The following is a 15,834-nucleotide window of genomic DNA, read 5'->3' as shown; positions in this document are numbered from 1 at the left end:
TGAGGCAGTTACAGTGTCAGGAGTTCTACAAAAATATATATTAACTTTTCTTTTTGCAACACTTTAAACAGTTCTGTAAATATATTCTATACATTTCATACAGATATTAGCTCATTCACGTAGCTGTTATAAGTTCGTACCATCCTGAACCTACAGCAAATTTCAGTCAGTCAGAATTGCATTTCTTTTTAATCACACAGATCCTGCAGTGAGAAGGTCTCTTAGCTTTCATTTTAAATAGAGTCAAATCTGCACAGTGTCTCACTAAGGTAACCTATTTGCTCCCCTTGCAAAGCTTTTCTGTGCTCATTTCCTAGCTGATACTCAGAATGACAGGCATACTTGCATAAATTTTCCCTTGTCAGGCTGCCTTGATTGTAAGAGAAATATAAAACATTGGATATTCATGCTCCCCCATCCCCCTTAAATAACAGTCCTCCCTATAGAAAGGCAAGTGCACAGGGAGAAAGAGACATTGAAACATACATATTAAACACGCTAAGACGAAATTTCTAACCTGGATACAAATCCGAAGAGTTTCAGATGTTCAGAAGGGCTGGAAGGCATCGGACTCATCAAGTCTTGAATCCGTGCTAAGCCAGCGATTCCAAGTCCAACCACCACAGTCCCAAACATCATCTTAATCTGACCAAAGGAAAAAAACAACAACAAAAAAGACTTTTTGGGAGGGGGGAACAAATGGAGGGGGGAAGTGGGAGGATGCACGAGTCTTTAACCCCACTTTTACACAGCCATTTCAGATGTCAGCAACTAGCTAACAGAGATGTGATGCTACAAGGAACTCAGCCCACTCACATGCTATTGAAATGCGGTTCAAGTGTTTCAGCATGACGTACAACTGGCCTTGAGACTTGTATTTAACAGTTACTATACGCCAGCTCCAGCACAAAGTTCTTCCTTTCTGTGGAAGGAAGGCAGACTTCAAAAGTGAGACATTCTTCTATTTATTTCATAGCTTCCATGCTGGAAAGAAGCTGAAAGGTTCTGCAAACACAGCAAAGTTTTATATAAACTCTGTTCACTTCCATCTGCATCTGCAGCACAGTCTCCTCCGGGCTGACACATGGACATTAACACTGCATAGCAGCACAGCCAGAATACTTTGAGACAGGAAGCAAAGAATATCTATTTTTTTCCCCTTTATAACTGCTGGCAAACTCTACAGTGCCAGGATGCAACTATCCACCTGATAATTTGGCCAGGATGCTTGCTTGACATTTCCACGCTTAAAGCAAGCTCTTTAATGATAAGCTGCCACAGCCTCGAGATTTATACCTCCCAAAAGCACATCCCAGTCACAAAATTGCATTATGTGGAGCACTAGCCAGGGGCAGTACACTCACTGCCCTGGCTGCTGGGCCACAGGTAATAACCTCTCCTGCCTGTTCTCTGCTTGGTCATTGATTTGTGGATGCACTGAGCAGCCGGGGTAACTTTTCAAACCTGCATTGTTCCTCCACAAAAAAGAAGCCCTAAAAATCAAGGCGGGGGGGGGGGGGGCAGGGGGGAAAGCTCTACAATCCAGTCAGGTTGGCCTCTCCGCATTTTTTGTTCATTCCATCCTATTATAAGTTCCCTTCATTTCTGTTTCTTCTATTTTGGTGTTCTCTCTCTGCCAAACCCTTCGCTTGACTGAGCTCTTTTGATTACTTCCAGTACTTGACTGCAACCCTTCAAATCCTTCTGAGAATTAAACAGATAAATGGACAACTTCACTCAGCTGCTCCTTTTGCCTCTTGTCTGATGGGATCACAGTGCAGCAGCACAGCTGTGAGTAACAGTTCTTACAGTGCTAGAGGCTGACAGCTGCTAAGAAATCACATCAGCTGGCACAAAGGAAAAAAAAATAAAAGAAAGCCTTTATCCAATCACGTGTCATGTCTGGGTTTTGTTTCTTTATAACTTGGCTTACTTTATACATGCCAAAAGTGTACAAGGGTAAAACATTCAGTGACTTGTTTAATATGAAAGAAGAAAGGAGTGATATCGGAAGAGCTCTCCAGTGGGATTACAGTGACATGTCATTATCAAATATTTGTGGTATAACATAATGACACTGCTCACCAGTGACAAGAGATGTATGGGGCTCTCAGAAAGAGAGAGAGAGGAGAAAAGAGGACAGCAAGATCACCACAATGTAGTCTATTACGAATTGCATCCACAAGCAGAATTCAGGGATGGATTCTCATTTACACCCATTTTTCTCTACAGCCAACCCAACTCAGAATTACAGAATAACCTAGGTTGGAAGGAACCCCTGGAGGTTGTCTGACCCAAATCCTACTCAAAGGGGGGCCAACTACATTGGGTTGCTCATGAACCTTGTCATGTTCTGGCTGTGTCCATGGATGAAAATCCAGCAACCTCTCAAGGCCCCTGTTACAGTGTTTGACCACCTTCATAATGAAAATTCCATCCTAGTATCTATTCAGAGTTTCCCATGTTGCTCCTTGCCATTCCACTGTGCATCTCCCACTCTGGGTCCAGCTCCTCTACACCTTCCCAACTGTAGACAGCAAAAATCTCCCTTCAAAAAGTAGAACAAACCCAGTTGCCTCAGCTGCTCTTCATATGCTCCAGGCCCCTCCAGCTGGGGCAAAAAGGCATGGAGTACCTTTACCTTTGCCCCTTGCCCCATTGAGCAGCAGGCCCACATTTTCCTCAGCCTTCCTTTGGTTGCCAGTGTACTCATAGAAGCCCTTCCTGTTGTCTTTCACATCCTACTTTCAGCTTCATCTCAGCTTTGGCTTTTCCAACTCCATCCATGCAAGCTTGGGAATTATCTCTATATTCCTCTTGGGCAGTCCATCCTAGCTTCTGTCTTTGTGTCCTTTCTTTTCACGTTTGAGCTGTGAGGAGGTCGTCCCTGAAGATCAACCTCCAGGGCGGTCTCCCATGGGATCTTGCCAAGCAGGTCCACCAACAAGCCAGAACCTGCTCTCCTGAAATCTGTGGCTGTATTTCTTTAAAATCTGGATTCTTAAAGGGCTCCAGTGTGAATCAGGACCAGGTCAGTTGATATTCAGAACAGTCCAACTGGAGGACAGTTGATTGGGGCTTATCTTAAGTTCAGAAATGTTCAAGGTTACTGGAGTCTTAAGCTGTCAGTATTTGCTTACTGCCTTTAGTTGGATTGGCATTGGGAGTCACACAGCAGAAAACTCTCCTGAAGCTTCCACGGTTGCTGTTTCCAAGAACTGCTTTTTCTGGCTAGCTGCTGACCTCCACTTCACCTAAGCAGAAAAGGAGCGGGGAGCTGACCATCTTCTTCCACTGCCATGAACAACGAACAATTCTCAACAGATGCTCAGGTTGCCAAACATCAAAATTTTCACTTCTCCTTTGAAAAGCTTCCCTAATTTCATCTGAAGAACAACTTCTGACCTCCCAAAGCAGTCGTATTTAGGAGAAGCAAGGCCGTTTCAACCTTTTAACAGGAAGAAAAACTGTTACTATGCAACTTGTTGCCATAGCAACTAGCCAGTCCATTCAGGTCTTCCAGCTCTTCAAGGCTTCACAGGTCAATAGGGTATTCACCCAGAAAGAGACAGATACTAAATGTGCATTACAGAACCTTTGCCTGTGCATGTAGCTAAGAGAAAAATCACTATGTCTCCATCACTGGTGCTGTTTTTTATTTCCTTTATTTTATAAGGGCAACTGTCATGCACCGGAGACAGCAGAAATCAGTCCCGATGATTATATGAAAATTTACTCATTTCCTTCTTATTTCAAAACTTTACAGCAGGACAACAGTTACAGCTATCTTTCAAGCACAAAAATGATGAAAGTCCAAACTGTAAATTGCCTTGCCTGCCTTCCATGTCTTTTTCTTAAAATCTGTGACCTCGGCTCAAGCTTTGACAAAAAGATTTCAGCTGCATTTTCAAAGCTGCTGAACCTTAACACCTGTCGTATTGAAAAAACATACAGTAAGTGATATAGCAGTATGACAGAGAGCATCCAAAAGCATTTTTCTCTATCCTTTTCCTCTCCTAATTGGCCGAACGAAAGAAAAGGGGCTGGTGAGAAGATTATGAAGGAATCTCTGTCACACTTAGGGCGCATGATTAAAGTGTGCCCCCCCACTGCCCAGCAGCAGCCTCTCTGGCCTAGGCACAGAAGTCCTTCCTGAACTGGAGGCATGGTGGCTGCACACCAGAGCATAAGCTCTTCCCAACTGACAGAGATGAGCCCTGCACGACACCGAAAAGGGGTGAGGGAAAGGAATCTAGCTGAAAAGGCTCATTTATCCCCCACACATCTATCATTGCCTCTTTGCCCTTCTGCTCTCTGTTGAGCTCTCTGTGCTTATGCTGCTTTCTGATTCCTCCATTGACTAGATGGTTCCTCTGTAGCAAAAAGTGCTCCACACCTAAGTATGCTCAGGAAATTTTGCAGTAAAACAGGAATATTCAGCAGAAAAACAGGCAAGAGAGTATGCCCAGTGGGATCGGTCACACAGTAAAATGCATTCCTCCCCAGTGCAATCACAGCAGGACTTTAGCCCTTAATCTCAAAAATGCTAACGCTTACAGAGGCAAGCTCTAGGTAAGCAAGCTTTACCTCCATTTCGTCCAATGTTCCTAAGACAGTGCAAAGCCAGTGCAGAGGCAAGATAAAGGATGGAACTTAAGAATAAACAACCTATTTATGATAGGGCATATCATAAATGCCTTTCTTCACAGCATATCTAGACATTACAGGATGAGGGCAGGCACCTTCTCTTATGACATACAGCATATTTCAATAAGCTTTATGCATCCTCTCAGCAGTTTTCAAAGACTACTTTCTAGTTCCCACAGGTATGAATGAGTGACTCACATCAGAAATCAAAATATTTTGCAATTAATGTAATCTGCAGTAGCATAACAGTGATATGGGAAGCCTTCCTGAAGTGTTCTCAGTCTGGTCTTTTAAAATGTGCTACTTCAAATGACTAGTACTTTACTGCCACACATATCTGAAGACTAGCAGAAACCTTAAATATGAGTACTTAATCTGAAAATGCTACTGTCAAGGTTATCTCACTTTTGCATATTCAACAGTTGAACTATTTAACTCCCAAAGTAATTCTCTGGGAATTTTCACTCTCTGCAGTGCCCCCTTTCACCAGTCAGATCTTTGCTTATATTAAATTTATAACTTTCTCAAGCCAGAGTGCTTGAAATGTTGTCATTTCCCTCCTGCTACTTAAAAACACACAACACAGTCACCACTGACCTGACAGCCACCCTGTGCTACTCCTAAGACTAAAGAAACCCCAAAGGCAATCCAGGCTGGACTGAGGAAGTTTCCCAGAGCTTCATTTGCAGCAGACTCATGGATAAGACATTACAGAGATCGTTTTCTCTCTTACTGCAGCAAAGCATTGAGACAGGGTTGCAGCATCATCCTCATGGGAGGTTTTTAAGGCATGCCAGACAGACAGCAGCAGTCACTGTAAAATAGACAAGATGAAACCTCGATGTCTCTTCCAGCCCTACACATCTGATTCCAAACATACGGAACCCTGCCAGCATCGGTACTCGTGGTGCTGGCACATGTTGCAGGCTGTGTCATCCCTTCTTACTCTCACTACGGTCTGCTTCTAGCAAGACATACCTGCCTGGAGCAGAGAAAGCAGAGTCTGAGCAGCGTGGCTTTTGTTAGTGTTGTTTTTTTAAAAGGGCAGAACTGCACAAATGCTCCAGTTCAGCAGACTATTCAAAGGCATAAATAACCTTTGTTCTGCAGGGAACGACTTATGCACTTTAACCTCTAGAGGTGCTCAAGTACTTTTGCCAAGTAGACACAGCAAAGGCCTTATTGATCCTAACTAAAGGCAAAAGTTAAGAAAAGAAAAAACAGAATGGAGACGAAAAAAAGTAATTGTCTGAACACTAACATGCTAGAGTGGGAGTTTATGTTTTGCTCTGCCTTTGCTGCAACCTAGAGATAAAGAAAAGTCCTTCTGGAAGAAAGAGATAGTCAAAGACGTAACAGCCAACGCTCTGGCCCTTTGTTGCACCTCTTTAAAACATTAATTGTGTGGACAATGAAAGTCAGAGAAATTTTCTCAAAAAGCTGCCAAGTCCTTTTACAATCTCTATGTTTCAGAAGAAGACAATAGCATCTTGGGGTTTTAGATCAACCATGTACATTTTCCCTGTGAGCACTTTATTATGGTCTTATCTATCAACAGTCCTCTGCCTCTCCATTTCTAACCAGCTATCACAACCCAAGCCACAGTTTCCCGGCAGGCACAGAGGGTCTGGTCATAACTTCCAGGCATAGAAGGCATAGGCTTCTGGTTAAAACTTCTGGGCACTAGAGTTATAACTTCCAGGCAACAGCTTTCACACAGGTTTGCCATCAGAAAACAGTCTCTCATCCTGACTCGCGCCACTTGGATATAGCCAGAGCAAGCTTTCCTTCCTGGCTTTTAATGGCTATTTGAACAACACACCTGCATAGTTTGATATTTATATAAATGCTTTTTTGCCCAGGATTTCTGATTAAATTCTGGTTTTCCAGCTGGCTGCAGAAGCTGAAGTTGATATAGCTATATAAAGATACGGCCAGATGCTATGTTACAGGTGCCAAACACTTTTCAGAAATACTGTGATGCTTAATAATAAATGGCTGCACTTGTAATGGAAATACCATCTCCAGTATTAATACCTGAGCAGAAAGGAAAACTTTTAATAAAACATACTTTGGAAACCTAACTCTGCTGACTACAGTACACACCATCCACAGCTCTCCTGACTCACATCACAGGAACAGGCTGCTCTCCACAGCCTGCAACTCCATGCTGGCACCGAAACATTCACAGAGCTAATATAAAAGTGTGAAAGACTTACTGAAAGAATCTGAAGACCTGTTTTTAATGTATCCCATATCCCATCCTGTGGAGGAGTGAATCAAAAGTGCTATGAGAGGGTGGTCTGCTAGCAATTACAGCACTGTTATGTGAGTGGCTGGGTGGAAGCAACATATGAATACAAATTATTGTTTTTGTCCCGTTTTCCTTCTCTGTCCGCAGTCTCCCTTTGTGGTTCAGATTTGGTTGCGAGACAAAAGAGGAAAAAAGACAAATAACACTTCTGAGGAGGAGACTCAGATGTGAACAGAGAAGTTGGGTCCTTCTCCATCTGGCTAGTTTTGTTCGTAATTCCACTCTGGGACAAACTGTATTGCTCCAGTCTTGGGAAAAAAATGGTGATTCACGTGGCAGTTCAAATGGTGGGTCTTGTCTATTTAAGTGCTTTGCATGAGATAACTGATTTCTATAGGTGACAGTTGAGAGTCAAATTGCATTTGGGTACACCTACACTGCTAATGCTGACATTACCCAGATAAGAACTGGCCCCTCTGTTGGGCACCTGAAAAAATTAAGAGGAAGATATGAAGGGCTCTAGTTTTTATTTTATAAAAACATTTTTGTCATTAAAAAAAAGTTACTTATAACATTAAAGTTCCAGGGAATACTCTGGAGTGAATTGCAAAAAGCCCTGTGAATTTCTGGTGGGTAAATAAACAACTCCACATAACTGTAGCTTCATCACAGCTATTCTTTAACCAGTGTTTGTATGCAGCTGATTAGAATACAACTACAGAAAAGAGAGCCACAAACAATTCATGAACATTTGGTTTAGGTTTTAATATACTGTAACAGTTTTTGAAAGTGAATTAGTGCATGGTGGTAGAAGAAGAGAAGAAGGTTGTAACAGGCAATTGCCAGTTCCTTTGGAGTTAAGTCCAGTTTAGATGAGCATTCAGGAGAGTGAGCTGTGATACGGAGCTACCAGCAATTCACAGATCTGAATTCTCCATGGGATGAAATGATATTATTGCTACAGTACAATTTGTGCCTCAACACAAGCTGGAGGATTATAACCCTGAGTAAAGATAAATGTTACTAATGTTAGCTAAATGGCAGTAATCACCCCCCCCCCCAGATTGTGAAACACCAGTGATCAGCAGTGATTGCTCTCCCTTTCCCCTGAGCGTGTGCTGCACCATTTGCTTGCTTAACGTTCATGTAAGCCCTGAACCATCAGAGCTGAACTCAGAGCTGATCCCTGAGTACTGTGAACCCATATCCTCTTCCCTCCCTGCAGAAAAATAAAGCCAGAGTATAGTCTCCACCTGACTAAGTGGTTGAACGCTAACCACTGAGACTCTGCTTACACATCTATTTCTTACACAGACACTGCTGTTTTGTTTAATTTTAAAATTAAGAGCGTCTCATGTTCCATTTAGGAAAAAGCAGGACTACTCAATCCTACCTGCATTTTTGGGGAAACATTACTCAACCCAATCACAAGAGGTAAAGCTGACAGGGCAGTGGGCCGGGAAATGCCAAGGAATCTCAGCACATTCCCTTCCCTCCTCATGCTGCTCATTTTGTTTTCTCTGTGTCACCCATGGAGATGACAGGCTTCTTCAGGCACAGCCTCCACCTCGCTTGATACATTCCTGAGTGCTGGACAGGTAAACGCCGACCCCAGGAGCAGCTTCCAAACCATTGCTATAATACAAATGAAAGCAATGATGGACAATCACAGAAAAATGTTCTGAAATGTATTCTCAATTCTATGTCTGCCCCTGAATTTGCCCACCAATTACTGCAGTTCTGTAAGCAATTTCTTCATCAGAGGGCATAACGAATCCAGAACTGGGCTGGGCAGACCCAGGAAAGCTGTATTTCCAGACTGTTTTCTTACTTTCTCCCAAAAGTTTGCTGGGTGACCTAAAGCAAGCAAAACACATCACCTTTCCCTGTCAATCCTGCCCAATTCCAAAGCAGGGGAAATTTCTCTCTTCTGCAAAGCACCTTCAGACCTACTGATGAAAAGTATAAGAGGAAGGTATTATTACAACTTCTCCTCTTTGGCTGTAGGAAATCCCCCACAAATCAGATATATGAAGTGGCTATAACCAATTTTGTTTTTAAATATCTAAATAAAACAATGCAATACAATGCACAACAAGAAAATGTGTCTTTTCTTTCCTTTCTGTTGCTTTCTATTAAATTCATCTGAAACCCCAGCCCTGCAAAGAATTATATCCATGCTTAGCTTTAATCATGAGTAATCCCATTGATTTTAACAAGAATACTTATACCTGCACACTAAGAAATAGGAGCCTTTGCTGTTAAATGTAATATTAGTAGGCACAAGGACAAAACACATATCCGGCCACAGGCATGTCCTTTTAATATCTTTATAGACTCAAGCCAAGAGATGATATCTATCTTCCGGTCCACTAAAGGTCACCAAATCCCAGCTCTGTGACAGGATGACCTATTTTGAGATTCCCCCAAAAGAAAAATCCCCCCCTCCTGCTACAAGCTGCAGTCACTATAAAGCTAGTGCTTAGCATGGCTGGTGAAACCCTCAGCCTCCACCGTGAGCATGATGGCAGTTCATGCCACCAGGTGCCTGGCCCATACTCTCTGCAGATCAAATAATATATACATACAGAAATTGTAGCTGGTCAGACAAGTGCCTTTCTCACCTGACTTTCTCCCTCCCCCACCCCATCAAAAAAGTTTTCACCCTTCTAAAATAAATGGGTTGTGACAGAAAGCATTTGTTTTAAAACTAGATTAAGATCACTTGAGAAGTAGATGTTTTACAAAGCACTGTAATCTTAAAAAGGATGCATGCAATGGCTAATACTTGAGTCATTTTATCAGTCTACCACTCTTCAATAGGGCCTGGAAAAAGCAATTGATGCTTTCCACTCCCATTAAGTTTTGGAAAGCTACTGCCTGCAACAATTGCTTGAGAGTAGGAGAGAAAAAATTTCCAGAAGGAAGAGTAACTGAAGTTACTCAAATCCCTCCTACCTTTAAAGCCTACTCGTTGTTTTTATGTTATTGGCCATCATAATGTTCAAAAAGCATACAGGCCAGTCACCAGCCTTGTCTCTCAGAAACTGCTGGTCTGCAATTCAATGTGATTTAGCAGTCAACTTGTTCTGATATACCTCTTACCTATTAACATTGCCCCAAGAAATTGAAAACGCCCTCATTGAAATATCAGCCACTAGAGGGAGCTTTTGGTATGCCATTTACATCATAGTGCTAAAAAATAAAGTGAATAAAAGCATGTTTATACGAAGTTTACAGGATATACAAAGGAATACACAAATACTTTTCAAGTATTTTTCCCATGGTACTTCAATTGCACCTTATGTCTCACACAATTTTTTTGGAAGAATGATGCCCTGTGCGTAACAGGACACATTCCAAAAACAAATTCCACATCTCCCCTTGCAACGTCTCCTCCATTAAATACAGACATGCATTACACGCAGATAAGTACTGCATGTACAGTCAGACAGCTCTGAGCATGCCTAAACCTGAACCTTCAAATTTGAATGGGCCAACCCGGAGCTTGAAACTGTTACGAAAAATGAACTAGCAAAAGAATGACCTACAAAGTGGCTCCAATTTACAACCCTCTGCCTCTTTACAGATCCACCATCATCAGATTTATCACTACAGAAACCCTCCAAAAGAAATCTAATAAACAGCCATCAAGTTGTGGCCCACAGCAAGCAAACAGAAGCGCCTACTTGGTACAAGCCACTCTATCAAGTACTAATATTAAAAACATGTCTAAAGAAAGATAAATACATATTGCAGCTCACAGGACAGGTATGTGTGTCTTGTGCATAACATTAGCATTCTGATTGCTGCCTCCTACTACATGGGCCAGAACAAGTAAAACATTATGCTTTTAACGTTATGCCATCTGTTCATGCTCCTGTTTTTTTTCTTTCCCAAAAGACAGGTCTCTTTTTGTACCCTAAATAGAACAGTGTGTAGAGTCTCCTCAAGGCACTTGCATTTTTTGTTTAAACCAAATCACAAAAAGTATGGACACGTGATGAATATAAAACTCATTAAAAAGTGATTTCAGGACTCAATGGTTGGGCCCATGCAATAACAATAGCTGGCGAAGGATAGGGGATGGATTTTGCCAGCTTACCAGGGGTAGGGTAGATTCTAGGTATCTTGTTAAATCTTCTTGCACTGGGACCTGTGTTTGCCTTTGAAGCTGCTAGCAGCACCTACAAAGTTCATGACCCCCTCAAAAACCTCTGTAAAAAACCTACAATTGTTGAATATGCTTAAACAACATTGCTTTTCACCATCTGGTCTGTCTTCAAAGATGTGGAGCAGGAAGGTTTCAGTGAAGCTGACTACCTGCACACAGGAATATTTTAGATACACAACCTATTCAAGGCCAACATGGGCACGTAATCAGGACGAGAGAACCTGATATCACTCTTTTAATCTCTTCTGTCAAGTGAACCCACAAAGTGTGGGCCACTATGTTAATATAACAACAACTGTTGCAGAACAACTGGATAATATCCTGCCTTTGACAGGATAGCACAACTGCCTAACTTTGCAGTAACTAAAACAGCTACTGCAGAGATTCAGGAGCAGACAACATTCAGATCACTGCAAGAGGAAAATATGCCATGTAAAAGAGGTAGAAAAAAAAACCAGACTGTGAAAGGAAGGGATTTCCAAGAGTCAATACTTCCATCTGAAGCATAATACCAATAGTCTTATCTAGATTTTATCAGAATATATCTATTTCATTTTTTTCAGCAATATTTTGGTGAAGTCATTTATCAGTTACCCTTATAAGAGAAGAACTCCATTCTCTTCTAAAAGTTCATTTTCTTAACTATACCATTCCTTTAACTGTCCAAAGAGGACACTAAGTTCTGACAAAAAGAGAATGGCTGTACTGGAACACTACCATCCTGTGCTACCAATGGGAACAGAAAAGACATCCTAACATGTAAAGACAATCATGTTTGTTAGTTTAGTCAGCCTTGCTTTTTTAAATCTCAGTCCCAAACCCTTCTTTCCTCATTAGCTTATGCTAGTCTAATTTAAAGCATTTTGAGGTTCTGTGTGAGAAACTCACAGAATAATTTCTATTATTTAAATCATTCACCTCTCATGCATGAGACCAGCTGTGATTGGGGTCTCTCCATAAGACAAGTTTCAGACAAATCATTCTTCTCATTTATTTGACCAATAGAAATGGAAAATGCGAGGCATTCTACTTTTGTACCATAAACACAAACACTACACATGAGTATTTGCAAGTCATTGCTGTTTTATAGATTTCTGGTTTTGATATCAGACAATGAATCTCTGTTCTGCCCTCCCATGGACAGACCGCTGGACATAATGAAGATAGTGGAGCCCCAGCAGTTCAGAATATGTAACCAACAACTGTTTGCAATGATTTGTGAGCACAGCCTGTTCAGACCCATTTGCTTTGGTTAGGATTAGATGGAGCAGGGGAAAGGGCACAATGGTGTGGCCAAACGTTTGCTTGTGAGCCAGACTTACAGCTCACAAGCCATTTGAGTACACTTGCTTTCAGGCCAGACAGTTCTTCCTTCTGACCATATGGATTTTAGTTCCACAGTCTGGAATAGAAAAGAAGTTCATTCGGGACAGACATAGATAAAAATAAGGTCATGAAGAAGCTGGAAATTAAAAATAATTATGAGCACGGTGCAAAGAACGTACTTTGAACATCTTTTTATTCTTCTTACTCATTACGAGCCTCTTAATGAAAAAGGTCATCACTGTCAGCATGGTGGTATGAGATCTCGAAAATGAAAACTGAAGAGCTGAAGCCTCATCTAGTAAAAGTTGAAACAATAGAAACTTAATGGCTATGTCTTCAGGATTATCAGCACCCTCATGCTTCCTTAGGAGCTGATAACTCAGCAATACCTAGCAGGACTACACCTCCCACTTTCTAAAAACAGGACTATTTTGTTTCCAATATGATGGACCATTTGAGGCTAGGAAGGTCCCAGCCAACTGATGGAGACAGTACTAAGCTGCAGTGGACCAGCAGTAGTTGTGAAAAGTGCTCTCTAAACTTGAATACGCGAAGAGAAGACAACTGCTGACCCTCCATTTGGAAAAAAAAAACCAAAAAAGTTCATTATGCATTTCCCTGGTGCAAAATTAGCCCTCCTTTGTAGGCAGTGGGAAGCAAGACTTTGTTTTCCATTTCTGCCCTCATGAGAAAGCAGTGTCCTTTCTGGTGGAGCCTAACAGAAGAGCTGGCTTCAAAGTAGCGAGAATTATATTGCCACCTTCCCTGCTTAGAGGGCAACTGGAGTAGGAGGGATGTGAGAATCTTTCCTCTCTCTCTGAAACAACAGAGGACCAGCTGCAGCCTGGTATTTTTATGGTTCTTTTGCTGTGCTTTCATTTTGTCAATATTGCAAATATTATTAGATCAAGCTGGTTGCCACCAGGACCTATGCAGGAAGGACTGGGTTGGAAACATCTGTCAGAATACTGTTATTTTTAAACAGTAATCAGAGTCTACAACTGACCTGTTTATTTCGAAAAGATTTATTCAGTGGCCCTCAGTCTTAAGGGTCCATTACAAATGCCAGGCATATAAGAATGGATGGTATGTCTTATCTTTGTAAATACTGGGCTAAATGCAAGGATAGCTATATTGTGAAAGAAAACAAAAGTAAGATAGATTTCCAAATCAAAGCTTTGCTTAGCTGTTGCCATTTAAGAAGGTTACAAATTCCAAATGAGTATCATGTTTCTCAAAGCAAACATTTTCAATAGCCACCAATACTGGTTATCCCAAGTTCTGGATGATGAACGTAAGGCACTTCAGGCCTAATTCTAGCAGGTACTGCAGTCCAGAAGAGTTAAACTGCAAATTCAAGTAATCAATACTCAATATTTATGAAACAAATCAGGTCTACTCTGTGTTAAATTGGAAGCACTGAAAGCAGACAAAGTCTACAGTTACTTCCCACACCAGGGTTGGACCCACCCTGGTTTATAACCTCATTATTTAACAGACAGTGAGATATCACCAGTACAGAATTTATCTTTATCCTTTTCCGCAAGTTCCTCGCAGATTTTTGCCACAGGAGAATCATAGTTTTAGAAGACGACAGAGGTCAGGAGTTAATTTGCCTTCTCCATCCAAACTTTATAAACCTGTGATTTATCGAGGACAAAATCTCAGTCCTCTATATATTTATATCTGTCATTAGGACTAAGCACAGACAGACATTTATACAGACACGTTGCTCACACTTCCAGCAGAACACGTTGTGGATATACCTGAGAAAAATTAACAAATTACTCCAAAGACAAGTTTGAGCAAGCCACTGCAGTCTCTAAATTCATCACCAAATAATAGGCTAACCAATCTTCTGTTGCTAATCTGCTTCGTGGTCTGCAAAAAACAGTAAATACCAACTAAGGGCTGCTTGCTCTAGCAACGGACAGGTCTGCAGATCTTTTCAGCCTCGCTAAAAACATCCAAGGCATTTCAACTCGAATGACTATGGTCTAAACTCTTCCCCTCATACCCTGTACTACTACTCTCTCTTTTTTAGGAATTATGTGATTATTTACTAATTCCATATTCTTTCTTACAGCTTTCCCTTGCTCTCATTCACAGAACAAAGGTAGCGACAAGACAATAAAGATCTCATATTTTCTGCCTACACATTTTATTAAGAGGGAAAGCTAATAAACACAGTAACATTACTTGAGCCATGAGAACGGCTTTGTTTATTAGCAAATGCAGTGCAGCCTTTAATTTAGTGCTTAGCATAGTCATGCTAATGTAACAGGAAAACGAGTTGCCCAACCCAGGGTCTTGCTAACCGGCTTATAATACTATACTGAGGAAAAAAAAGAAAGAAAAAGAAAGAAACTTCTGTTATGCTAACAACTGAACACAAGTTGTTACAGAAAGTTCAATTCTATTTTTACATGGTGGATTTCATCCATCTGGAATAACAGGATTAGTAATTCCATTTCATTATCTTTCCCAGTCAGGTGTGTTTTCTGCAGTTCTTTCTAATTAGCACAGTAGATCTCTGTCTGGGTTGCAAATGTTTGTAGGAAGTGTTTAAGCTCAGTTAAACAAAGAGCCAAACCTCTTCTTGCTTAGTTGAGAAGAAAAAGGCCAACCTTATTTATATATTTATCACTATTACAGTTATTTTATAAAGTTTGAAGATGTAAGCCCAACAGTTTGGCCCTGTGTGCATGAGAACACTTTTCATGGTTTAAGGCCAGCTCCATAGGAGGGAGGCCCTCAACAACCTTTGTTCTCCTAAATTACAGCTGGGCATGTATACACTTAATATTTTTACCACAGGATTAAGCTGCTAAGTGCCTTGGCTTTCAAGTCTGCTTTTCTTCCCTAAACCCCATTCCCTCCCCTATTAATAAAGTAACTGTTTTAACTCCATACATCATGCTTGTACTGTACTTTACTGAGAAACTTCTCTTGCTACCCTAAGCACTAACTGAACGCTTCAGAAAGATGCAGTTCCTGAAAACTGTAAGTGAAAGAGTCATTCCTGGTCCCATACATGTCAATGTTGCTGTATCACTGTGCTGAAGGAACCCCTTGCCTGAGGAGTTACTGTTCCACTGGGGACACACATCCCAGCCCTTTCTGTTAGTTTCTCCACTTACTTTTAGCAATGGTTTGTTTTTATCTCCTATTACCTGACTGCTGTTTACCTGGCCAAGGAGGGCAGTACAAATAGTACTTTAATGGACTGCACTGGGGCTGACGGAAAACACTTACTTATTGAAGCTTCTACAGCAAATCTGTGCAGAGGTGCACAGGGCATAATATCCTATGAGCCAGACACAACTGTGGTGATTTAGAGGTACCATTAAAATGCACAAATGTCAATGAGCTTTTCACTCCTGCATTTTATTGAAATCCTGACACCCAAGTGCAAGATAGGAAGCAATTCCAG

The 15,834-nt window shown here is 41.3% G+C and overlaps 1 protein-coding gene across 4 annotated transcripts in view; it reads right to left on the bottom strand.

Moving 5' to 3' along the window:
- Positions 1 to 15,834, bottom strand: part of BLVRA (biliverdin reductase A) — a 30,272-nt gene that overhangs the window by 11,931 nt on the left and 2,507 nt on the right. Inside the window, exons 2-3 of one of the 4 annotated variants that reach the window (XM_026121423.2) lie at positions 817 to 922; positions 518 to 645 (exon numbers count right to left, since the gene is read on the bottom strand). In XM_026121423.2, coding sequence (XP_025977208.1) covers positions 518 to 639 — 122 coding nt within the window. In that variant the 5' untranslated portion in view covers positions 640 to 645; positions 817 to 922. Of the gene's footprint in view, positions 1 to 517; positions 646 to 816; positions 923 to 5,625; positions 5,703 to 6,866; positions 6,920 to 15,834 lie in introns of those variants that run through there. The other 3 variants (XM_026121421.2, XM_026121424.2, XM_026121420.2) reach the window with 3 other exon arrangements.

Source organism: Dromaius novaehollandiae, chromosome 2, assembly GCF_036370855.1.
Source record: "Dromaius novaehollandiae isolate bDroNov1 chromosome 2, bDroNov1.hap1, whole genome shotgun sequence".
Classification (NCBI taxonomy): domain Eukaryota; kingdom Metazoa; phylum Chordata; class Aves; order Casuariiformes; family Dromaiidae; genus Dromaius; species Dromaius novaehollandiae.
This window is presented reverse-complemented; position numbering and strand designations above follow the sequence as displayed.